The 26,031-nt window shown below is 49.4% G+C and overlaps 1 protein-coding gene across 2 annotated transcripts; it reads left to right on the top strand.

Moving 5' to 3' along the window:
• The first annotated feature begins 70 nt into the window (after positions 1-70).
• EIF3L (eukaryotic translation initiation factor 3 subunit L) lies at positions 71-25,632 on the top strand. 2 transcript variants are annotated; one of them, XM_047786303.1, is made up of 13 exons: positions 71-239; positions 778-826; positions 2,253-2,463; positions 3,914-3,993; positions 8,204-8,265; positions 10,369-10,438; positions 10,631-10,704; positions 15,232-15,403; positions 17,431-17,585; positions 18,615-18,785; positions 19,723-20,220; positions 24,551-24,631; positions 25,417-25,632. In XM_047786303.1, exons 1-13 carry the CDS (start codon positions 207-209, stop codon positions 25,453-25,455), a joined length of 1,695 nt encoding a protein of 564 aa, XP_047642259.1. In that variant the 5' UTR covers positions 71-206; the 3' UTR covers positions 25,456-25,632. The 2 variants fall into 2 exon arrangements, with proteins under 2 accessions (XP_047642259.1, XP_047642260.1); XM_047786304.1 differs by lacking the exons at positions 71-239; positions 778-826; positions 3,914-3,993 and having other exon boundaries at positions 2,385-2,463.
• The last annotated feature ends 399 nt before the right edge of the window (positions 25,633-26,031 follow it).

Genomic DNA, 26,031 nt, shown 5'->3' with positions numbered 1-26,031 from the left:
CTTTTTAGACCCTCTATTTGAAGATAGAGGAATAACGTGTTTAATCTCATTCGCCCTTCCCAGCATGGCTGCCTCAGGTTGCCGAAGGCCCCGGAAGAGCTTCCGGTTTCCCAGCCAACTCGAGATGGGCTGGACTTCCGGCCTCAAGACGCAGGCGAGGTGCGCTTTTTCCGCTCTTTCCTCCTGGGCTCCGGAGCGCCGCAGCCATGTCTTATCCCGCTGATGATTATGAGTCGGAGGTAAGCTGCCCCTAAGCGTGTTCTGGGCGCCGCAACATGGACAGGGCTCTTTGGGTGCTGGGCCCCGCGGGGGGACAGTGTCTGGGTCTCTAGGAGCCCCCGTGGGCCGCGACCAGCCCCAGCCGGCCTCTCTGCCAGCACGGCTCTCACTGCTGCCACCCTACCCTCCCGGCTCCTCGTCAGCCTGGTATCAGCCCGCCCACCTCGCGTGTCTCGTTCTTTTTTCCTTTTCTTTCCGAAGCCCAAGAACGGAGGCTGGTCATAGGGTTCTGTGTTTCTGTAATTGAACTCTGATTTCTTAGGCCCTGGCCTTAGTCCTGCCAAACCTCGTCGATTCCCACAGCCTCTGTGCTTTGCTGTATCTCATTGCAGCTGCAACGCGGTGTTGTCGTTGTCTGTTTATTCTCCCTTTTCTCATAGGGATGTGAGTTCCTCCAAGGCAGGGACTGCTCTTACCCCCTTTGTATCCTTAGAACCCAGGAGGAGCATTTTGGATTCACGAATTGGTGACTGTCTTGTTTGTCTCTTTCGTTAACAGACTGCTTATGATCCCTATGCTTACCCGGGCGACTATGATATGCACACAGGTGAGTCTACAGGTTTGTCTGGCTAGCTGGGTACTTCTAGGGATTGGCACCCTTTTGAATGTCTCAGAACAGCTTTGCCGGGCACCTGTTTAAGACTACGTCTTGATAGTCCAGGTTTGGAGTCAAGTTATTAACTCTCAAAGGGAGGGTGGTATATAGCCTATTAAACCAGGCCTTTTTCATGGTCCATCTCAAAGTCTCAGAAGGGAAGGATTACTGTTTAAACTATTAGCTGAAGAAGAAAGCCTTTTGGGGGGGGGGGGGTGCCCCTGTGGCACGTGGGGATTACTGGGCCAGAAACTGAACCCTCACCACAGCATCGACCTGAGCCACTGCAGTGACAACATCAGATCCTTAATCCACTGCACTGCAGGGAAATTCCAGAAGAAGAAATCTTGTGAAAAGTTAAAGTGATTCAAACCAAGTCCAGATGAAACCTTTTTGGAAGGTTTTTGAGGTTTCCTGGGTTGTTACGATGACTTGGTTTGACTTAGCCCTTTGTACGTGCCGTGTGTTGTCCTGGGTACTTTGTGTGAAGTATTTCATTTAGTCCTTACAGCAGTTCTATAAATACATAAATTAATGTTTCCATTTTCTAGGTGAAAAAACAGCACAGAGAAATTTAGTTACTTGCATGAAGTCATATGTGTAGAAAACAGCAGTCATTCGCTCAAAAAAATCAAGTGCCTACTACTTAATTCCTTCTTTTCACAGTTTTCCCCCTACCTCCCACACGCACGTAACTCTTCCTCGTCTAGAGGCACCTGTCTCAAACACCTGGGTACAAGACAGACGAGGTTCTTGCTCTTATGGGCTTTAGGTTCTAGTGGGGAAACAATAAGTAAATAAGTAACTTTAGGTAGCAGGAAAGGTTCTGAGGAAACAGGCCAGGGAGTTCCCTTTGTGGCACAGTGGTTAACGAATACGACTAGGAACCATGAGGTTGCGGGTTTGATCCCTGCCCTTGCTCAGTGGGTTAAGGATCCGGCGTTGCCATGAGCTGTGGTGTTAGGTCGCAGACACAGCTCGGATCACGCGTTGCTGTGGCTCTGGGTAGACCGGCGGCTATAGCTCCAATTCGACCCCTAGCCTGGGAACCTCCATATGCCACGGGAGCGGCCCAAGAAACGGCAAAAAGACAAAGCAAAACAAAACGAAAGAAACAGGCCAGTGGCGATTGAGAGTGACATAAAGAGAATTTATATTTCTGGGTGTTTAAAAGGGAATAGGAGTTCCCTTGTGGCTCAGCGGATTAAGGATCTGATGCCACTGCTGTGGCTCTGGTCACTGGATTGCTGTGGGAACTTCTGCATGCCTCCCCCCCCAAAAGGGATAATACCCAGTTGTATAGACTTTAGTTTAGGGGGTGGGAGGCCTTGCCCTTTTGTTATACATGTGGATTTGAGATATCATATCCCACCTCTAGGCGATCCGAAGCAGGATCTGGCTTATGAACGTCAGTATGAGCAGCAGACCTATCAGGTGATCCCCGAGGTGATCAAAAACTTCATCCAGTATTTCCACAAAACCGTGTCGGACTTGATTGACCAGAAGGTGTATGAACTACAGGCCAGTCGCGTGTCCAGCGATGTCATTGACCAGAAGGTGTATGAGATCCAGGACATCTATGAGAACAGGTATGGGCCGCCCGCCGAAGTGACCTGCTGGGTGGGACTGGCTGGATAAAGTGGTCCCTGAAAAGGGGTAATGTTTCGTCATTCTCTCTGTAAAGAGCGTGCCCAAGGGGTTTCTTTGATTCTTTGGTTTTTTTGATCCTTTGATTCTTTTCATGTTATTTTGTCAGAGTTTATCCCCAGAACTTACAAGGCCTAAAATAATAACATCACTGTCGATTATAATTAAAATAGCAAGTAGATGTATGATCGGTGTGTACCCTTCGCAGTAACCCCATGAAGTAGGTTCTATTATTTTCCTCATCTTTCAGGTGAGGAAGCAGCACAGACAGGCTAAGTGACAAAGCCGTGGCTGAGTGCACGTGCTGAGTGCCGAGCTGCACAGCCTGTCGCCAGAGCCCGATTTCACTAAACTGTGCCCTACAACTTCTCAGTGCGTAACAGTGTGAGCCCTGAGTGGTCGCTTCTGGTATTGAGGGGCCTGCCCTTGTATACTCAGTGTTAGAGAGTCAGGAAACGGCTTCACCAAGGAAACGGGGTGATGAGCATCTTGGGCAACCGTGTCTGGGTTGGATGCTCTAGGGCTCTTGTGGCATCAGACTCTCTGCTTCTGTATTTGGAGAAGGGCGAAGAGGCACGTGCTCTGGGGCTGGAAAGGGAGGTGGAAAGTTAAGGGAGGGGCAGGGTGGCTCAGAAGTGGCTCTCAAACTAGAGAACCATAGGCAGTGATACAGGACTAGAGTTCCTGACGGAGAGGCAGGAGATAATCCCGCAGAGTTTGGCGGGTGCCTCACTGATGTGAAAGAAGTATTTTAATAAGAAAAGTTGGCAGAGGAGTTCCTGTCGTGGCAAAGCAGAAATGAATCTGACTGGGAACCATGAAGTTGTGGGTTTGATCCCTGGCCTCACTCAGTGGGTTAGGGATCCAGTGTTGCCGAGAGCTGTGGTATAGGTTGCAGAATGGCTTGGATCCCGTGTTGCTGTGGCTGTGGCCGGCAGCTGTGGCTCCAATTGGACCCCTAGCCTGGGAACCTCCATATGCCACAGATGCAAAAAAAAAAAAAAAAAAAAACAAAAACAAAAACACAACAAAACACCAAAAACTTATTTCTTGCCCATCAAACAAAAAAAAAAAACCAAAAAGTTATCTGAGGAGTTCCTTTGTGGCTCAGTAGGGTAAGCGTCCAGCATTATCAGTGCTGTGGCACGGGTTTGACCCCTGGCCTGGGAACTTCTGTGTGCTGTGGGCCTGGCCAAGAAAAAGGAAAAGAAAGGCGGTCTAGGTGCAGGTTTGGGTGAGGAAAGTTGTAGGCTCAGAGGCGCTGGCCGTGGCTCTGCTTCTGGGACTTCTTCCCCTTTCTGAGTTCAGGTCCTTGTCTATAAAATGTGAGGGTTGTCTCTTCTCCAGTCCTTTGCTGTGTCAAAGTTCTAGAATATTCTGTTTGGTTTTCAGCTGGACCAAGTTGACTGAAAGATTCTTCAAGAATACCCCTTGGCCTGAGGCTGAAACCATTGCTCCACAGGTTGGCAACGGTAGGTGTGAGCGCTTTGTGTCCCGTGTGCTGGGTGGGGTCCTGTGACTTGAGATCATTAGAAAGCTCAGGACAGCCTGTGTCTGTTTTGCTCACCATTTTATTTCTCCAGTGTTTGGTGCAAAATAGATCTTTAGTACGTAACTTGTTGAATGAAAACTGAATAAGCGAAGAGGGGACAGAGATTTTTCACATGAGATGAAAGCTGCAGTTTTTTGTCATGACTGGTTTCCTTTTTTCCTCTGTAATTTTTGGGGTCATTATATTCGCTCCAAACTCGGCTCCTTGGCCTCCTCTCGTGTTTCATTTTTTTTCTGTTTACAGCCACACTGGTGGCCAATGGAAGTTCCCAGTACTTAGTTTTCACACTAACCCCAAGAAGTAGGTTCTGTTGTTTTCCTTAGTCGAATTGGAGCCGCAATTGCCGGCCTACACCACAGCCACAGCAGTGCAGGATCTGAGCCGCATCTGTGACCTACATCATAGCTCATGGCAGCACCAGATCCCTAATCCACTGAGTGAGGCCAGGAATCAAACCCACATCCTCACCGAAGATACTAGTTGGATTCGTTACTGCTGAGCTACAACAGAATTCCTGTCATTTTTCACTTTTTTTTTTCTTTTTTCTTTTTAGGGCCGCAAGTGCAGCATGTGGAAGTTCCCAGGCCAGAGGGTCGAATCAGAGCTGCAGCTGCCGGCCTACACCACAGCCACAGCAACGCGGGATCCAAGCTGTGTCTGCAACCTGCACCACATCTCACAGCAACACCGAATCCTTAATCCACTGAACAAGGCTAGGGATTGAACCCACATCCTCATGGTTCTTAGTCGGGTTCATTAACCACTGAGCCACAAAGGGAACGCCCATGTTTCACTTTCTGATGGTGTCCTATGGTGTGATGTAGGAAGAGGCAACTTCATTCTGTTTTTGTTTTTTGGTTTTTTGTTTTTTTTGTCTTTTTCAGGGCCATTCCAGAGGCATATGGAAGTTCCCAGGCTAGGGTTTGAATCGGAGGTGTAGCTCGCCACAGCCACAGCCACACCAGATCCGAGCCATGTCTACAGCCTGCATCACAGCTCACAGCAGCTCCAGATCCTTAACCCACTGAGCGATGCCAGGGATCAAACCTGCATCCTCGTGGATGCTAGTCACACTCGTTTCTGCTGAGCTATGAGGGGAACTCTGCCAACTTCGTTCTTTTGCATGTAGATATCCAGCTGTCTCAGTATCACCAAGTTTGAGTAAGATCATTCTTTTTTCACTGAATTGTCTGGACACTCTTGGGAGAAATTGGTTATCATGTAAATGTAGAGGTTTCTTTCTGGACTCTTCAGTTCGTCTCCATTAATGTACATCTGTCCTTCTGCTCATACCAACCACACTGTCTTGATTGTAGCTTTGAAGTAAAGTTTTGAAGTTGATTGGGAAGTGTAAGTCCTCCAACTTTATGGTCTTTTTTCAAAATTGCTTTGGATCTTCTGAATCTCTTGAATTTCCATATGAATATTAGGATCAGCCTGTCAATTTCTGCAAAAAAGCCGACTTGGGGAGTTCCCGTCATGGCTCAGTGGAAACGAATCAGACAAAGAACCATGAGGTTGTGGGTTTGATCCCTGACCTTGCTCAGTGGGTTAAGGATCTGGCGTTGCCATGAGCTGTGGTGTAGGTCACAGAAGTGGCTCGGATCCCAAGTTTCTGTGGCTGTAGTGTAGGTCCGAGTTTGTAGGTCCAATTTGACCCCTAGCCTGGGAACCTCCATATGCCATGGGTGCAGCCATAAAAAGACAAAAATAAACGACGAAAAAATTAAAAAGCCAGCTTGGATTTTGAAAGAGATCATGTTGGATCTGAAGACCAATTTGGGAAAGTATTGTAATTTTACTGCTATCAAGTTCTGTAGTCCATGGACATGGAATGTCTTTTCATTTATTTAGGTTTTTAATTTCTTTCAGCAATGTTTGGTGGTTTTAAACATACAAGTCTTTCATTTTTTTTTTTACCAGAGCTACTCAGTTTTAGAATTCTTTTTTTTTTTTTTTTTTTCTAATTGTCCATGCCAGTGCCATGCAGAAATTCCCAGGACAGGGAGGAACTCACTCTTAAAGATGTTTGTTTCCGTGTTGTTCAGGCCTTATGCTCTGTTTAGTATTTTGCCCATAAGGAAAGAATGTGTACGTTAAGAATGGTAGGAGAGGAGTTCCCTTTGTGGCTCAGTGGTTAACGAACCGACTAGGAACCATGAGGTTGCTCGTTCAATCCCTGCCCTTGCTCAGTGGGTTAAGGATCCAGCGTTGCCGTGAGCTGTGGTATAGGTTGCAGACGAGGCTTGGATCTTGCATTGCTGTGGCTCTGGCGTAGGCTGGCAGCTACAGCTCTGATTAGACCCCTAGCCTGGGAACCTCCATATGCCGCGGGAGCAGCCCTAGAAAAGGCAAAAAAGACAAAAAAAAAAGACAAAAAAAAAAGAATGGTAGGAGTCCCATAATACCCTTTTTTGTGTGTGTGACCTCACCCGTGACATGTGAACTATGGATCAAACCTATGCGACAGCACTAACCTGAGCCGTTGCGGTGACAACACTGAATCCTTAACCTGCTGCACCACAAGGGGACTCCTTGCAATACGTATTTTTAAACAAGGAGGAATCCCAGGATTCATAGTATGAAAGATTTGGTATAGGAGTTTACTGGTGGCTCAGTGGGTTAAGGATCCGGCATTGTCACTGCTGTGGCTCAGTTTAATGCTGTGGTGTGGATTTGATCCCTGGCCTGGGAACTTCTGTATTCTATGGGTGTGCCTAAAAAAAGATTTGGTAAAAAAATCCCTCTCCCATTTCAGTCCCAAGTCTCTGTTTTTCTCTCTGGAGCCATCTCATGTTAACCATGTTCTTATTTATCCTTCCCGTGATACTTTTTGCACACGTAAGCAAATAGGAATAACTCGTTCCTTTTTTTACATAGACTAAATGTTTCTTTTTTGCTTTTGCTTTTAGGACCATACCTTCGGCATATGGAAGTCACCAGGCTAGGGGTCGGATCAGAGCTGCAGCTGTCAGCCATGGCCACAGCCACAGCCACAGCAACACCAGATCTGAGCCACGTCTGTGACTTACACCACAGCTTATGGCATCGCCAGATCCTCAACCCATCAAGCAAGGCCAGGAATCGAACCCTTGTCCTCATGGATACTGGTTGGGTTCATGACTGCTGAGCCACAATGGGAACTGCCCATTTTTAAATATTATATCCTTGGAGGGTCGTCTGCATCTCCAGAATTCCCAAGACCACTCCCAGCTTTGACGACTTGCTGGGAGGACTCAGGACTCAGTCATACCCAGAGCTGTGAGGCTTTAGAGCCAAAGGATTCAGCGCAAAATCACAGGGAGAAGGCGCAGGAGGTGAAGTCCAGCGGCAACCAGGCCCAAGTGTGTGAGAGTCGTTCCGCTCCCGTGGAGTCACAGGCAATGAACTTCATTCCTTGAGCAGGGAGTTGTGACAGCATGTGTGAAAAGCTGTCTCCCAGAGCAGCTCGTTACAGATTCCATGTCCAGGGATTTTATCAGATTGTGTAGGCACATCTCCTACCCAGCAGGTACTGAAATCCCAGACTCCCAGAAGAAGAGCATGTGTTCAGTATTCATCATGTTGTTGGCACAGTTTGGGGCGGCAGACCATCCTCATGAGGCTGGTGAGAACCCCCTGGAATCGGATGCCATCCGGGGACCAACTTTACTGACAGGTCTTTCTTTCTGAGGAAAACAGCCTCAGACCTGTATTTTAACTTCTGCACAACATTAGTTATCTAAAGAGTTTTTTTCTTTTTTAAATGGCTGTATCATATCAGTAGAATAAATTCCTTAAAGTAGAATGTCTAAATCAAAGATGCTAATGTATTTGCAGTTTGGATAGTGTCACATCTCCTTCCATGGAGCCGTTACTATTTATGGCTTGGTTCAGCAATTGGATGGCAGAAATATCCAAACAGTGAAGAGAAATGGGCCTGAGGGAGATTAAGATGAGGTTGAAAGAGTAAAATGAGAAGTGAATTTTCTCGTTGCATGTTTTCTTGGGGTTTAAGTGTTAGAGTTTATAGATGTTGTTTGGTCTCTGAAATCGCTTTTACTCCTTTGCTCCCTGCCAAGGGCCAGCACTGCCAGAAGGCCTCAGTTGTTTGGCGGATGACTGAAGCACCCCTCTGTCGTCTCTTTCAGATGCTGTTTTCCTGATTTTGTACAAAGAATTATACTACAGGCACATTTATGCCAAAGTCAGCGTGAGTATCGAAGTCTTCCTGGCAGTGTTTAAACTCTGCTATTTTTGTCCCTAGAACACAGTTGCTGGCTTGTATTGGCTCAGTGCCCAGGAGTGGTTGGCATGTTTTCTGAGCACCCTTTTAAGAAATGATGGAGGGAATGATGAGACCCAGAAAGCTGGGGATCTGTTCTGGACAAAAGGTGACACCACGTAGCCTGTCCCTCCTTTTTAATTTCTCCATCCCTGCGGTTCTCCGTGCCTGAACCCTCATCCTGTGCGCTGGGTCGCAGGATGTTGCCCTGATAGTGTGTCCCCAGGCTCCTTCCGATGGAACCTGCCTGCTTTTTCAGCTCATTGCCACTGAGCCTCCTGCCCTCTCAAGTACAGAAACTGTCCCTGCGTGCCAGGCACAATTCTAGGCGCTTGGCACACATCCGCCTCTTATCCGCACAGTGATCCTGAAAAGTAGGCAGAGGGCTTGCTTTTGAGTGTCTTTAGTCTCTTCAACTGCTGTCTGTACTGTTTACAGGCAGACCTGGAGATATTGCAGGTTTGGTTCCAAACCACTGCAGTAAAGCACGTATTGCAATAAAGCGAGTCCCACGAGTTTTTTGGTTTCCCAGTACATAGAAAAGTTAGGCTGGTGTTCCTGTGCTGGCTCAGCGGAAACGAATCTGACTGGTCTCCGTGAGGACACAGGTTCGATCCCTGGCTTCACTCTGGGTTAAGGATCTGGCATTGCTACAGCTCTGATTCGACCCCTAACCTGGGAACGTCCATATGCCATGGTGCAGCCCTTAAAAAAAAAAAGCTACGCTGCACTGTACTGCAGTCTGTGGTGTGCATGTGGCATTGTGCCTTTATGTCTCTGAACTTCTATGGACTTTTTGTTTGTTTGTTTTTGCCGCACCTGGGGCTTAAAAGTTTCTGGGCCATGGATCAAACCCACACTACAGCAGTGACCTGAATCAGAGCAGTCACAATGCTGGATCCTTAACCTACTGAGCCACCAGGGAACTCCAGCATTGTGCCTCTAAAAATGCACATACCTCCTCTCATTGAAGGTGCCATCTCTTTGCTGGATGACTGCGTAGCTGACCTGGTGTCACTATCCCCCGCTTGCCCACTTAAGTTTGTTCTCCGCCTAGTAATCAGCCTGATCTTTTGAAATAGAGTCTCACATCACCTCCTTTCTCACAATCGTACCGTGATGTCTCATCATGCTCAGAATAAAGTTTCAAGGCTTAGTCATGGTCCTGCTTGATCTGGCCCCTGACCGTCCTGCCAGCCTCATTTCCAGCCTCTTTCCCTGCCTCCCACGGCTGCTAGCTGCGCCCCACAGCACCTATCAGGGTCAGCAGCCTGCTGTGTACAGGGCCAGCTAGGAAGCATTCCAGGCTTTGAGAGCCGTGCTGTCTCTGTCACATCTCTTCGGCTTTGTAGCAGCCATGGACAGTGAGCACACATGGCTGTGTTCCGATAAGGCTCCTTTTTTATGAAAGCAGGTGATGGGTTTGCTGATGCCCTGGCCTAATTCTGGTTTGGCACTGCCAGCCTCTGCATTTTAGGCCTGACGCGGCCCCGTGTAGCATCCTCTGCCTTTCTCCCCAGCCTTCAAGCATCACAGTTTTACCTCTTTGCCTTTGTGAGTCCTGTTTTTCCTGAAGGACCTTCCCCTCGCTCCTCTGCTTTGACAGATCCACGTGCCTGCTGTTTAACAGCCCTTTATAGTTGGCATAAAACTTGACCATGGGCCCTTTGAGCTGCTGTGGCGCTTACTGCCTCCCCGTCACTCGAGTGCGCTTCACATGCTGAGAAGGGGAGAGCAGACATCAGTTTCTCATGTACACCTGACCCTCGAACAACACGGGGCCACTTGTATGCGGGTTTTTCAGTGACTCATTGCCGGACTACAGGATCCATCGCGGGCTGAATCCACAGATGTGGAGGAGCCGAATGTGTGGAGGCCGACTCTAAATTATGCACAGGCTTTTGACCCTGGAGGGTTGGTGCCCACAGCCCCTGCGTTCTCCAGGGTCAGCTGTGTTGTTTTCCGCTGTGAAGGGTGGGCCTGGACTGGAATGCACTTAAATGTGTGTCCCCACGTCTGTTTTCCTTACAGGGGGGACCCTCCTTGGAGCAGAGGTTTGAATCCTATTACAACTACTGCAATCTCTTCAACTACATTCTCAGTGAGTCTGAGGTTATGATGAGACCTAGTATTGGCCGTCAGCTCTTTTTGGGAGGATTTTAATGGGCGGGGGGCGGGGAAGGCTCATGATTCATCGTCCTTTTAAGAGAGAAACGACGGAGTGCGTCCGCAGCCTTACTGCGTGGGCATCGTCACTGGCTTGAGTCTGACGTTTCTTTGGTCTCCTGCGCAGATGCTGATGGTCCTGCTCCGCTCGAACTACCCAACCAGTGGCTCTGGGACATCATAGATGAGTTCATCTACCAGGTATCTGGTCAGCCTTGGCCTCCTTTGAGAGAACTGGTCCCAGCAACCAGCAGCTGTTGCCATTGTTTGTGTTGTTAAAAAGATACATGTTGGAGGAGTTGCTGTCGTGGCGCAGTGGTTAACGAATCCGACTAGGAATCATGAGGTTGTGGGTTCGATCCCTGGCCTTGCTCGGTGGGTTAAGGATCCGGCCTTGCCATGACCTGTGGTGTAGGTTGCAGACGCGGCTTGGATCCCGCGTTGCTGTGGCTCTGGCGTAGGCCAGTGGCTACAGCTCCTATTCTACCCCTAGCCTGGGAACCTCCATATGCCGCGGGAGCGGCCCTAGAAATGGCAAAAAGACACCCCCCCCAAAAAAAGAAGAAAACAGCCCCAGGGCAGTGTGAGTGTGGTGTCTGTCACAGCGAGTGACCCCCTGGCCGGGGACTCCCATGTTGTGGTTTTCTGAAGGGTCAGTGAGTTCTGAGAGCTCCAGATCTGAACTCAGTAGTCAGAAGAGCTAAGCTCCTGACCTTTATCAAGTTCTTGCCTGACCTTGAGAGGCTGTCTGGTGGAAAGAACACTAGCTTCTAGGCTTTGGCTCAGCTGGAAGCGGGTACCCATCTAGGGGCTGCCTCCTAGTGGCTTTTCAGTGGTGACATGTTATTTAAACTCTGATGAGCCTTACTTTCCTCACTTACAAAACGGGAAGGTTCTGGGAAGGTTCCCTATCTCGGTGGTGGTGGTGGGTTGAGTAGGGGCTGGATGAGTGTGAAATAGAATCATGTTATCGCAAGGGAAACATTGCTTATCTCAGTGCTGTTCCTGAGTTTCCACTGAGAACCGAGCCAGATGCCAAGTGCAGCAGCTGTGTAGCCTGGGCTGGAAGTCCTAGGTTGCTCTTCACTAGCCCTGCACCCTGGGCCATCCCTCTGCCCACTGCGCCTTGCTTTCTCTAAAACGGGGGGTCAGAGAGGTTGCTGGGGCTCTTCACAGAAAGTGCTTCGTGCACTGTCTGTCCCAGCGTAATTACTCAGTAGATGTTGCCTGGTTGTTCTGATGGTCAAAATCAATCTTCTCCTCCACTTTTTTTTCTTTTTTGTTGTTGCTCGGTTTTCTTCTTTCTTTGTTTGTTTTGCCATTCCTGTGGCATGCAGAAGTTCCTGGCAAAGGCTTGAACCCAAAGCATAAGTGTAATCAGAGTGACAATGCCACGTCCTTAACCTGCTAAGCCACGAGGGAACTCCTCCATCTTTTTAAGTTTTGTTTTATGCTTTTTTTTTTTTTTTCAGGGCCACACCTGCAGCATATGGAAGTTCCCAGGCTAGGGGCTGAATGGGAGCTGCAGTTGCTGGCCTACATCGCAGCTACAGCAGTGCCAGATCCAAGCCATATCTATGACTTACAAAACAGCTCACGGCAACACCAGATCCTTAACCCATTGAGTGGGGCTGGGGATCAAACCCACGTCCTCATGATTACTAGTCAGGTTCACTATACCTGAGCCACCCCAGGAACTCTGAGGAATCACTTCCTTAATAAAGCTGTTATTTGAGCTCCATGGATCAAAGGCGTTATGAATAGAAAGTGCTGATAAGCATGATTGGTGAGCTGAGGAAGTCTTCCAGGGCTCTTGGAAAGAGGGGCTTCCTGCTCAGGTCAGGTGCCTTTGGGCTGTGAAGACCACAAACCATACTGGCCTTGTTTGCCCACTCTGGCTCTTGGGCTTGTTACTTGGCATAATTTCGGAACGTTGGCCATCTTCTCGGCTCTCAGCAAGTCACAGAGGATCGGCTGTGCTCAGGTTCTTCATCCCTCTTAAGATAAGCCTAAGTCCCCGGGCTTAACTGGTGTTCTCTCAAAGGGTGTAAGTGCTCCGGGTTCTCCCCAAGACTGGCTGCTGCAGGGCAGGGGTGCTTTCTCCCAGCCAGTCTTCCTGAGAAGTGCGAGCACGTTAAGCCGGGGAGTTTGTGGTGGCTCAGTGGCTTAAGAACCCAGTGTAGTGTCTGAGGATGCAGGTTCCATCCCTATCTTCACTCAGTGGGTTAAAAGGATTCGGTGTTGCCATAAGCTCTGGTGTAGGTCACAGATGCAGCTTTGAAACGGATGTTGCCATGGCTGTGGTGTAGGCCTGCAGCTCCGACTTGACCCCTAGCCTGGAAACTTCCATATGCCACAGGTGTGGCCTGAAAAGAGGCGGGGGCCGGGAGGAAGAAGAAAACCCCAGGAATTTCCTGTGGCTCAATGAGTTAAGGATCTGGTGTTGCTACTGCTGTGGCTTAGGTTTGATTCTTCTCTTCCACACTCCTTTTTTCTTTCTTTTTTTTTTTTTTGACTTTTTTAGGGCTGCACCTGTGGCATATGGAGGTTCCCAGACTAGGGGTTGAATCAGAGCTGTAGGTGCCAGCCTATACCACAGCTACAGCAGCGTGGGTTCTGAGCCTTGTCTGTGACCTACACCACAGCTCACCGCAGCACCAGATCCTTAACCCACTGAGCGAAGCCGGGGATTGAACCTGCATCCTCATGGATACTAGTTGGGTTGGTTAGCCACTGAGGCACATGGGAACTCCTATTTTTTTCTTTTTTTAAAAATCTTTATTCCCTTTTTTTCTCTTTATTCCTCACCAATCTCTTTCGTTTACCTGTATGGATACAGTAATAAATGAATGTGTTATTGTTGAGGATTTTTTTTTTCTTTTTGCCATTTCTTGGGCTGCTCCCACGGCATATGGAGGTTCCCAGGCTAGGGGTCGAATTGGAGCTGTAGCCACCGGCCTACGCCAGAGCCACAGCAATGCGGGATCTGAGCCATGCCTGCAACCTATACCACAGCTCATGGCAATGCCAGATCCTTAACCCACTGAGCAAGGCCAGGGACCGAACCCGCAACCTCATGGTTCCTAATCGGATTCGTTAACCACTGCGCCATCACGGCAACTTCCTGAGGATTTTTTAACTGCAGATAAAGTGAACATGTCTCCCTCCCTTCCTCACCTCTGCAGTGGCATCAATTATTATCTGGAAAGATAGGCATGGTGGAGGGACCTGCCTTGTTCTTGTGTGTCGGCTGCGCTCTTCTGGTGCCTGTGTTACACATGACTCTTGACTCCAGGAATCACTAGAAATAGAATTGTTGGCTGAAGGATATTTGCTTTTCAATTTTTTTTTTTTTCAAATCAGGTTTATAGAGTCATAGTTTGCATGCAATAAAATGTATCGATTCTAAGTTATATATGTAGTTGATGAGATTTGGCAAATGTATACATCACCATAATTGAGATATGGAACACTTCCATCACTCTGGTTCTCTTTTAATTTTTCTTATCATAGTTGATTTGCAGTGCGCTGTCGCTTTCTGCTGTACAGCAGAGTGACCCAGTGATACACATATGTACACATATATGTACATACACATATGTACACACGCATTCTTTTGCTCACATCATCGTCCATCGTGCTCCGTCATAAGTGACTAGATAGAGTTGCCTGTGCTATACAGCAGGATCTCATTGTCCATCAGTTTGAATTTTAATAAATAGTAATTACGCCCTCCCAAAAGGCTGTGTCAAATCACACCACCACTAGCCTCTTTTGAGAGCAAAGTTTCTGTCCTGGGTATAATCAGTCTAATTTTTGATGGGAGAGAAACAGGAGTGACTCTAATTCACATTTCTCTGGTAACTAAAGAGGTTGAGAATTTTGCCTCCTAGTTGACCAGTCCTGTTTTTTCTCTGAAGTGATCATCAGTCAGTCTCCTTTGCCCGATTTTCTGTTGGGTTGTCTCATTCTTTTGGCTTATGCAAATTCCTTCTGTGTTCTGGAACCTGTTCTTTGTTGTGAATCTGGGGACGTTTTCTCTGCACTCTCAGAGAAAGATGATATTTTAGTCTTGAAGCGTAATCTGAGGTCATCTGGAGCCTAGATTCTAGGTCCCTGGTTTCTAAGCCTGTCTGTGCACCAGAATCTACCAGCAAGCTTTCAGTTCTGGGGAGAAAGTAGGTCTCTTGTGCTGGTTTCTGGGCGAGAGAGGGGGCCGGCCCGGTGCTGGCCCTAGATGGAGCCACTGCCCCAGACAGATAGCCGTAACGTGTACCCTGTATGTGCCTTACGCTTGGCCAGGTTCTGTAGTTGGGACAGAGGTGACTCATGAGTGGTGGATTCCTGTCGCAGGTCAAAGATGGTCAACTCTGGAAGAGAAACACATGTGCAGATACTTGTCCCATCTCTGCCATCACGAATAGATCTGTCACAAGCCACCTGGTTCTGGTGGCCAGGTTGACCGTGTTGTGAAACCCGGAGACATTAAGTAACTTTAGGCTGCGTTTAACTCCACCTGGAATGTTTTTTCCCACAAACTACCTCTCGTGGTAGAGATTTTTACTTAGCTGTGGAATAAGAAATGGAGTCCTTAGTGAGCAGAGGTCACAGCTTCATCAGTAGTCACAGGGTCGCGTGGCGGGAGCGGTGGTGGCGGTAGCGGCATGCCGCGCTTGGACTCTCTCGCTTTGGGGTCCACACCACAGCTGCGTCTTCCTTCCTCGACAGTTCCAGTCGTTCAGTCAGTACCGCTGCAAGACCGCCAAGAAGTCGGAGGAGGAGATTGACTTCCTTCGCTCCAATCCCAAGATCTGGAACGTCCACAGTGTCCTCAACGTCCTTCACTCCCTAGTGGACAAGTCCAACATCAACCGGCAGCTGGAGGTGTACACAAGCGGAGGTGAGTGCCGCCCGTGTCGGTCCCTGGGGAGCAGAGGCCCCGGGAGTGTAGGGGGGCCGCGTGCTGGCTTGGGAGCCGCTGCCCCTGGCGGTCTGTTGGCCGGCAGGCGGAACCAGCGCCTCTGAGACCTGCCTTTGCAAACGCCTCTGCTGCCGCTCCAGGACCTTTGTGTAGCTACGCACTCCTCAGACTTGGTGGGAGGACCACTTTACACTCTTCAGAATCACAAAGTTTATCTACATAAGAATTTCGTTACCGCGAGAAGAGTGGTGTTTTTGCAGACCTCTTTAAAGTCTGCCTTCGTAGAAAGAAGCTGGAGTCTCTAGCTGCTTCATTTAGTCCGCTGTGTAAGCTCTTTTGGATGAAATAGCTGAGGGAAATCTGGCCTCCCGCAGGTACTTGATCGGGACGGGGCAGAGAAACTTGACAGCCTTTCCAGGTAGCCCCGCTCTCCTGATGCTGCAGCCAAACTCGATGGGGTGGTTTCCTGCAGGGTAGTTGCAGTGTGGAATCTGAAAGCTGATCGGTGAACTTGTACTTCATTATATTAAAGTTTATTGGCCTGTCCTGCAGCCTGAATGTATATTTACACATGCATGATTTGTAAAGTATTGATTCATTGAGCTAGCAAGATTTTCTGAAAGTTGCCTTTTTTTTTTTTTTTTTTGGTCTTTTGTCTACTTGGCATATGGAGGTTCCCAGGCTAGGGGTCAGATCAGAGCTATAGCTGCCAGCCTGCACCACAGCCACAGCAACACAGGATCCGAGCTGTGTCTGCGACCTACACCACCGCTCGCAGCAATGCCAGATCCTTAACCTACTGAGTGAGGCCAGGGATCCTGCCCACGTCCTCATGGATAATAGTCGGGTTCATTAACCACTGAGCCACTATGGAAACTCCCTGAAAGTTGATACATTTTATTATACAGTCTTTTAAAACCACCCCTGTTACTTTTACCATGAATCTGATCAGATGAGTCTTCATTTGGGAGCTGTTGAGCTTGTGGCAGATACAAGTTTTACGAAATTCTAATTTTCACTTAAAAGCTCAAATTTTCATTGGTAGCACACACTGTCAGTAGCACACAGGCTCACTTGATTCAGTCTTGAGAAATTGTCTACTAAATATTCTGATCTGAATATTCATAGTCTGTCAGTCATTCTTTCAAGTAAAAGCGGTGCTTTATGAAAAGAGTGGCTGGTTCTTTTGCTGCACAGGAGCGGTGATAGGAGATAAAGTGGGGGTGCCCATTGTGGCTCATGGGTTAAGAACCCAACATAGTGTCTCCGAGGATGCAGGTTTGATTCCTGGCCTCACTCAGTGGGTTAAAGATCCGGCGTTGCCTCAAGGTGCAGCAGAGGTCACGGACATGGCTCAGACCTGGTGTGGCTGTGGCTGACGTGGGCCGGCGGCTGGCAGCTCCATTTTGACCCCTAACCTGGGAAACTTCCATATCTGTGGGTGCGGCTCTAAAAGGAAAAAAGACCATGATGCCAGTAGAGTTTGGTGCCACTGCCTGATTGAGGCTGAGTTGTCGATAATTTTACCCTTGTTGTTTTTGCACCATTCGTGGAAATGCGAGCTCAGTGAGAGAGGCAGATAGTATCTTAGTGTTACCAGAAAGATAGCTTTGAGCTCGTGACTCCCTGAAAGGAGAGGCCGTGCCGAGTAACTTTGGATGAGAAGGGTTCTCTTAATTTCGCAGGTATGTCGGGTAACCACCCTCCTCATGAGACTTAATTGGGTAAAAACAGGGCTAAGATGAGGCCAGGCAGCCGATTCGATCCCAGCCTGGGAACCTCCATGTGCCACGGGTACGGCCCTAAAAAGCAAAAAAAAAAAAAAAAGAAAGAAAAGATGAGGCCGGCAGGCTGCGTCTTGGTATCCTTCGAGGCAGAGTTACTCCTACTGCAGGAAGCTTCAGACCCTGGCGGTAGGTGAGGGGTTTACTGAGTGACACTGGGGAGGCCTGCCTTGGCCCTCCTGCCCCTGCCGAGTGCTCACTGTGTCTGTGCGTCTCTGACAGGTGACCCTGAGAGTGTGGCTGGGGAGTATGGGCGGCACTCCCTCTACAAGATGCTCGGCTACTTCAGCCTGGTGGGCCTTCTGCGCCTGCACTCCCTGCTGGGGGATTACTACCAGGCCATCAAGGTGCTGGAGAACATTGAACTCAACAAGAAGGTAAGCCCTGGCAGGCTCGGGCCCTTCCCAGAGCCAGGGTCTGAGCTCTGCTCTCCTAGGACAGGCTTCAGGGAGGAAAAAGAGAATTCCTCCCCAAGTCGGTGAAAAATTGAGATGCGAGCTGGGGCAACCACTGCAGTGAAAATCTGAAGCTAGGTGTGGTGGTTTCTCTTCCATGTTTAATAACTCTTAAAATAGTCAGCATTTTGATTCTGTTTTCAAACCAGATTGGTAATGGCAGGTTTTTACTTTTTTCCTTTCCAGGTTTCATTCAAGAATTAACCAAAGACTTATTTAGCTTTCAGATGGCAGAGTTAATGATGGGATTAGCGGTGGTGTTTTTTCTAGCCACAGAAACATGGCACTTTTTTGTTTGACGTGTGTGTCTTCTCCATCCAACTGATTTGGAAAAGAAAGGATTAGAAGGCAAGAAAGAATACAAAAGTGAAGTGTAGAGAATTTTTATTTATTTATTTATTTTTAAATCGAAGTATGGTTTATTTTATTTTATTGTCTTTTTTGTCATTTTAGGGCCACACCCGTGGCATATGAAGATTCCCAGGCTAGGGGTCGAATCGGAGCTGTAGCCACCTGCCTATGCCAGAGCCACAGCAACGCGGGATCCGAGCCGCGTCTGTGACGTACGCCGCAGCTCACAGCAACGCTGGATCCCTAACCCACCGAACGAGGCCAGGGATCGAACCTGCAACCTCATGGTCTCTAGTCCAATTCGTTTCCGCTGCACCACAACGGGAACTCCTAGAGGACTTTTAGAGCTGAAGGACATTTCGGGGTCGCTGGTCCAGTCCTTTTCTACTGTAGCCAAGAAAAGGGAGTCTTCAGGTTACATCACTTAAGCAGTAGGTGGTATGATCTGTGCTCAGTGCCCCTGAGTCCGGGGCCAGGCCGACCTCTGGGTAGATGTCTGTGTTTCCGCCTCAGCTGACCCTGGGCCCCGCCGACTCTCCCATCCTACCTGCCATGAGTCAGCCCCAAGCCTCACGGCTGCTTCTGCCCCTCCGTCCGCAGAGCATGTATTCCCGGGTGCCCGAGTGCCAGGTGACCACTTACTACTACGTCGGTTTTGCGTATTTGATGATGCGTCGCTACCAGGATGCCATCCGGGTCTTTGCCAACATCCTCCTCTACATCCAGAGGACCAAGAGCATGTTCCAGAGGACCACGTACAAGTACGAGATGGTAAGGAGGCTTCTGACCAGCTGGTGCACCTGCGCCAACAGTTTTGTGGTAAATGCCTTTCAAATTTTTGCTGTTGGAGTTCTCACTGTGGTGCAGTGGGTTAAGGATCTGGCATTGCTGCAGCTCAGATTCGATCCCTGGCCCTGGAACTTCCGTATGTGTAGGGTATGTACCCCCAAAAAAAGAGAAAGGAAAAAAAACTGTTTGCTATTTTGTATGTTTTTCAGTAGGGTGATTTCTTAATGGCTCGTCTGCTCTCATAGTTTCCTTTGCTATACCTATTCTTTCAAACCATTAATACCCAGATGATAAGGAAAGTATCTTTTTGTTTCACTTTTATCCCCCAGCAGTGTCCAGAGTGTTCACTGAGCTGGGGAAGTTTAAAGTCACTTCAGTGTGGGTATTACTCTCTGTGGATCCAAAACTTGCAGAGAGGTGGGCGGGGTTTCTAAACCCAGCGAAGGTGTGGGACTTGGACGCGTGGTGACGTAGCAACACAGTAACCCATCCTGGCTGGAGGGCGGGAGGATGGCCCCACTGGGGTGTTAGGTTCTGGGATACCTTCACTGCCCAGTTCAATATTCTGTAGGCAGGAAGTGCCATCAGAGACTTCTACTTGACTTGATCTTAAGTGCTGTGGGGGGATTGATCTGCCAGGGATACGTAGGGCGGACGGGTGGGACCCGGACAGAGGGACTGGTAAAGAATCCAGGTAACAACTGAGGAGGACCTGGAACCAGCCCAGAGGTTCAGTAGAGCTGGTGGGAGGATCGGAAGAGACGGTAGAGGAGTTACCGGGTGGGCGTAAGGCAAAGGGAGAAGCCAGAAGGTCTGTGCAGAGTCTGCTTGGGAGGCTGGGGGGGCCACGTTGGCCGTGGGGACCTCAGAAAGTCCATTTATTTGAGCCTGTGCCAATCCCCCCCGCCCCCCCCCCCAGATTAACAAGCAGAACGAGCAGATGCACGCGCTGCTGGCCATCGCCCTCACCATGTACCCCATGCGCATCGATGAGAGCATTCACCTCCAGCTGCGGGAGAAGTATGGGGACAAGATGCTGCGCATGCAGAAGGGGGACCCGCAGGTCTACGAGGAGCTTTTCAGCTACTCGTGCCCCAAGTTCCTGTCGCCCGTCGTGCCCAACTACGACAACGTGCACCCCAATTACCACAAGGAGCCCTTCCTGCAGCAGCTGAAGGTCTTCTCCGACGAGGTGCAGCAGCAGGCCCAGCTCTCGACCATCCGCAGCTTCCTCAAGCTCTACACCACCATGCCTGTGGCCAAGCTGGCCGGCTTCCTGGACCTCACCGAGCAGGAGTTCCGGATCCAGCTCCTGGTCTTCAAACACAAAATGAAGAACCTGGTGTGGACCAGTGGCATCTCCGCCCTCGATGGCGAATTCCAGTCAGCCTCCGAGGTTGACTTTTACATCGATAAGGTACGGCCGCCCCCCGGGCTAGCGTCCCAGCACACTCTCTTTCAGCAGCAATTGGCATTTCTTTGTAATAATTATGTATCACTGAGCAAAGTTAACAACCATCTCTGCCCTGGTGCTGGCATGCGAATGTAAAAGCAGTAGGCGGTGATGCTGCCCTGTGCTGCAGAGGAAGGCCGTTGGTGGTGGGAGGCCCGGGCTGCTGTATTAATTAAATAAGGTGTTCAGGAAAGGCTTTGTTGAGAAAGTGAAATGGAAGCTGAGACTTGAAGGAAATGTGGAGATTAGCCAACAGATCCGGACAAAGGGAGCAGTTAGAGCAAAGGCCCTGAGGCAGGAGCGAGGCCAGTGCGTTTAAGGGCGCTGTGCTCTGGCTGCAGTGGCCTGAGAGGGGGCTGTGCAGGGAGGTCGGGTTGGAGAAGAGGAGGGTGCTCTGTAGGCTGTTAGAAGGACTTTAGTGGGCGGCTAGCCATTGCCCTCACTTGTACCATCCTAGATTGGGGCTGCCTGGTTTGGTTTTTTTTATTTTTTTTATTCTCCCTCTTTTTAGGGCCGCATCTGCAGCATGGGGAGGTTCCCAGGCTAGGGGTCGAATCAGAGCTACAGTTGCCGCCTACACCACAGCCACAGCAACGCAGGATCCTTAACCCAGTGAGCTTGAGGCCAGGGATCAAACCCACGTCCTCATGGATACTGATTGGATTCTTAACCCACTGAGCCACAGCAGGAACTCCCGGGGCTGCCTGGTTCTGAACTTCATGTAATGAAATTTCGCAGTCTGTGCACTTTTGTATCTGGCTTCTTTTGCTCAGCGTTACACTTGAGAGAATCGTCATCCACTGTCTGTGCAGCAATCGCTCAGTTGTGTTTGTTCTGTGATGGTCCAGCATTCGCTGTAATTATTGACCGCAGTGCTCCCTTTCTTCTGCTGATGGACACTTGGGTGGTTTTAGTGTTTGTTTTTAGGGCTGCACCCTCGGCATATGGAGGTTCCCAGGCTAGGGGTCTAATCGGAGCTGTAGCCACCACCCTACACCACAGCCACAGCATTGCGGGATCCAAGCCACGTTGGCAACCTACACCACAGCTCACGGCAACGCCAGATCGTTAAGCCACTGACCAAGGCCAGGGATCGAACCCATGTCCTCATGGATACCAGTTGGGTTTGTTACTGCTGAGCCACAGTGGGTAGTTTTTGGCTGTTGAACAACAGTACACGTAGAGTTTTATAAAGTGGCTGTCAGTGATCCATTTAAGGTTTTTTTTTTTTAAGTGATACATTTATATTCGCTTGTGTAGGCAAAGAGTTCTCTCTGGAAGGATGCACAGGCAGCATAGCAGTGTCCGCTCAGGAGGAGAGGCAGGTAGAGGAGGAGTGTTAGTTTTCACTGTTAGATGTTAAGTTTGGGTTGGACATTTTAATATCCTAATGGGGTTTTTAAAAGAACTAAATTGTTTTGTTTCCTTAAGTGAGTTTTTTCAGACTCAAAATATGTGGGACTCCTAAAATTGTTCTTTCCATGAAGTATCACATCTTTTCTTGGTCTGTCCCATGTACATAGACTCCAAAGTGAAGAAAACGTTCTGTTCAGACGTATTTGGAACCCTGATCCAGACTTAAAACAGTCTCTTAAAAATCAGTGGCGAGGAGTTCCCGTCGTGGTGCAGTGGTTAACGAATCTGACTAGGAACCATGAGGTTGCAGGTTCGGTCCCTGCCCTTGCTCAGTGGGTTGAGGATCCGGTGTTGCCGTGAGCTGTGGTGTAGGTTGCAGACGCGGCTTGGATCCCGTGCTGCTGTGGCTCTGGCGTAGGCCGGTGGCTGCAGCTCCGATTAGACCCCTAGCCTAGGAACCTCCATATGCCGTGGGAGCGGCCCAAGAAATGGCAAAAAGACAAAAAAAAAAAATCAGTGGCCTGGGGTTTTTCCTGTTGTGGCTCAGCCGTAACGAACCCGACTGGTATCCATGAGGAACTGGGTTTGATCCCTGGCTTCGCTCAATGACTTAAGTATCCGGCATTGCCATGAGCTGTGGTGTAGGTTGAGGATGCAGCTCAGATCCCATATGGTTGTGGCGTAGGCCCGGCAGCTGCAGCTCCAACTCAAACCCTAGTCTGGGAACTTCCATATGCTATGTAGCCCTTAAAAAAAAAAAAAAAAAAAAATTCAGTGGATTGGGGAGCTCCCAGTGTGATGCACTGCGTTAAGGATCCAGCCATGGTGCAGGTCACACCTGCGGCTGGGATTCAATCCAGTTGGTGGATTGGTATCTTTCTTCTGTATCTAATGCTACAGGGTTTCCTTATGTGCTTGGGTGTTTCTGTTGTCGCTGTTTGTTTTTTAAACTATTTTGTCCTTGGAAAAAATACTCGTTAGCATTCTTTGAGGCCTAAGATGAACATTCATTCCTCTAGAGGAGATTTGTTTCTGCCTTTTCAAGATGCCTGGGGATATTATTTATTGGTCTGGGACTGTCACTGAACTCACAACCTGAGGTCCCCTGGACCAGCCAGGTGGCCAGCGCAGGCTGTGGATTGTCAGAAGAATAACGTCTCAGAGATGGGTCCCTTTCTTCATTTCTGCTTTTCCGCTCCTCCCTTGGCAAGGTTTGCTTGGTGTCGGGACTGGGTTGGTGGTTCACTTCTGGATCTCCTTTAGCCAAGGGTGTAGCCCTTCGGGATACCAGCATCACAGGGAGGGTCGTCTGTTGGACTGGCCCCCTGCCCGGGTTTTCGAGGAGAAGCAGATGCCTTGGTGCGGAAGAGGAGCTCTTTAACGCTGTGGGGAAACTTTCGAAAATATCCTGCGTTTTCGGTTGTTTTCACAAAGTGTATTGGTCCAAGTGCACTTATTTTTGCTGACAGTTTAAAATATAATTTGCACGACAAGCGTCCTCCTTTAAAGGGTACAGTTGTGTGATTATTCGGGTTGTGCAACCATCTCTGCTGTCCAGTTCCACGGCATTTCCCTCATCCTCAGAAGAAACTCCTCCCCGTTAGCAGCTCTTCCCAATCCCCCTTTTCTCCCAGTCCCTGGCAAGTCAGTAATCTCCTTTGTCTCTGTGGATCTCTCTATTTTTGGTGTTTTCTAAAAGCGGAATCATAAAATATGTGGCCTTTGTGTTTGATTTCCATTTTCATCCAGGTTGTAGCATGTATCTACCTTATTTTTATGGCCGAATATGACATTTTCTGGGTTTTTTTTTTTTTTTTTTGTCTTTTGTCTTTTTAGGGCCGCACCTGCGGCATATGGAGGTTCCCAGGCTAGGGGTCGAATCAGAGCCATAGCCGCCAGCCTACATCACAGCCACAGCAAGGCCGGATCCAGGGCGTGTCTGCGACCTACACCACAGCTCATGGCAATGCCAGATCCTTAAACCACTGAATGAGGCCAGGGATCGAACCCACAACCTCCTAGTTCCTAGTCAGATTTGTTTCTGCTGCGCCACGACAGGAAGTCCCTTAACTTCCTTCGTATTAGGGTGTGGTTGGTTTACCGTGTTGAGTCATGACAGTGTTGCCCGCCTTTTCCGCTGTACAGCATAGTGATCCAGTCGTCATCCTTTTCTCATCATGTCCTGCGTCACGCTCTATCCCAAGAGGCGGTCCAGTTCCCTGTGCTATAGCGTAGGACCTCGCTGCCTGTCCACTCTGAATGTGATGGTTTGCATCTACCAACCCCAGACTCCCCATCCATCCCACCTCCTTCCCCCACCCCACCCCCTGGTAACCTCCAGTCTGTTTTCTGTGCCCATGAGTCCGTTTCTGTTTTGTAGATAGGTTCATTTGTGCCATGTGTTAGATTCCACATATAAGTGGTATCAGATGGTATTTGTCTTTCTCTTTCTGACTTACTTCACTTAGTATGAGAGTCTCTAGTTCAATTCATGTTGCTGCAGGTGGCATCATTTTGCTCTCTCTCTTTTTTTTTTAATGGGCGAGTAGTATTCCCTTATGTATGTGTACCACATCTTCTTTTTTTGGTCTTTTTGTCTTTTTAGGACCGCACCTGCGGCACATGGAGGTTCCCAGCTTAGGGGATGTATCAGAACTGTAGCTGCCAACCTTCGCCACAGCCACAGCAATTTGGGGTCCGAGCTGCATCTGCAACCTACACCACAGCTCACGGCAGCGCACTGAGCAAGGTCAGGGATCAAACCCTCGTCCTCATGGATGCCAGTCAGGTTCGTTAACCACTGAGCCACTGAGCCACGACAGGAACTCCCCCCTTTGCTTTCGGAAGGCGCCGTAGGGGTTTATCCAGCACTTGGCGTCACTGCTCTTTGCGAGCCCATAAGTGGCTCTGCCTCACTGCTCTTCCCTGTTTGCCACAGGACATGATCCACATCGCAGACACCAAGGTTGCCAGGCGCTATGGGGACTTCTTCATCCGACAGATACACAAATTTGAAGAGGTGAGAGGTCTAAGAGCGGGGTGTGGGCTGGAACAGGGGTTTAGGAGCTGGGTGGGGAGTTGTAAATTTTTTTATTTCTCCTTTCTGTTTTCAAGAAAGCCTGGATTGGCCCTTTAAATGTCTGAGCTAGGCTGGCGGGCTGCGTGGGGTTTGGGCCTGTAGGAGTTGCTGCGTCAGCCTTCTCTGGACCATCTCTTTCCAAGATCTCCCTCTGCGGGTGGCCGGCTCTCCTCTCCCTCCCTGCAATTTCCTAATATGGGTGGGTTTGCTGCCGCTCTCACCCACCCTCTCCACTTGGCAGTTTCTCTCCCGCTTCGACTGGTCTGGCCAGTTTCTGCAGGCAGAGACCAGGGAGCTCTGTTTTGACAGACCTGCCTGGTGAATTCCACGTCTTGCCCTCCCAGAGGTCCTGCGAGGTCTTGTGGATGACTTTTTGTGGCCCTAGCTAGCGCCACTGTGACCTGGTGTTTGAGTCCTCCAGCAGAGGTCACTGCTGTGCTGTGGTCCTCGCTGCCAGCCGACTCCTGCAGGACAGTGATACAGCCCGGGCAAGCCTTGCCACCCTGGCTCCCTTTCCTGTCTGGAAAATGGGCTGAGTAGTACAGGGTGTGGGAAGGCAGGTAGGAGAGCGCGAGCGAGTGACGGCGGGAGCACCCCTGGGAGGATTGAGACACTGTGCCCGCCTGAGCGGGCGGCCCGGGACTCTGACCTGGTGATTGTGCCGCAGGAGGAGGGCAGGGGTGGTGACAGCTGCCTGTCTGACTTCGCTTTCCTTTCTCTCCCAGCTCAATCGGACCCTGAAGAAGATGGGGCAGAGACCCTGAGTGCAGTCGCACCTGCCTTACTCAGGAGCCTCGTTTGCTGTCATCCTGGGGGAGTGTGTCTGCCACCACGGAGCCTTTACCTCGCACAGCCGTCGGCCAGTCAGCTGAGTTGCAGTTTATTGGAATCACAGACTGAAATGTTTTAAATAGGTCCCAATAAAAGGATCTTTTTTGGAATCGTCTGTCACCTCATTGTTGGGGGAGCATCTGTGGACAAGGGCAGCAATATGTCCTTTCCCATGTGTCGTGAGAAACTTTTTCCTGATGCATCAGTTACTGTGTTTGTTTTGTCTTCTTGGCCACGCCCGTGGCAGGCAGGCAGAAGTTCCAGGTCCGGGGATCGCGCCTGCACCACAGTCGTGACAGTGCCAGATCCTTAACCTGCTGAGACGCCAGGAGCTCCAGTTATTGACATTTAAATTGAATTAATTAATCCCTGTATTCATAAAGCATCATACAGCATACAGGACGTTTTCACATTCGGTTTCTTATTTGCCTCTCACAGGAATCCCATGAGCATGAATGGCCAGCCGTCACGCACAACAAGCATGCTCGTGGAGGTGCTGGGTTTTAGGA

This window comes from Phacochoerus africanus, chromosome 7 (assembly GCF_016906955.1).
Source record: "Phacochoerus africanus isolate WHEZ1 chromosome 7, ROS_Pafr_v1, whole genome shotgun sequence".
Lineage (NCBI taxonomy): Eukaryota > Metazoa > Chordata > Mammalia > Artiodactyla > Suidae > Phacochoerus > Phacochoerus africanus.
Note: the sequence above shows the minus strand (reverse complement) of the source record. Positions and strands in the feature narration are given on the sequence as shown.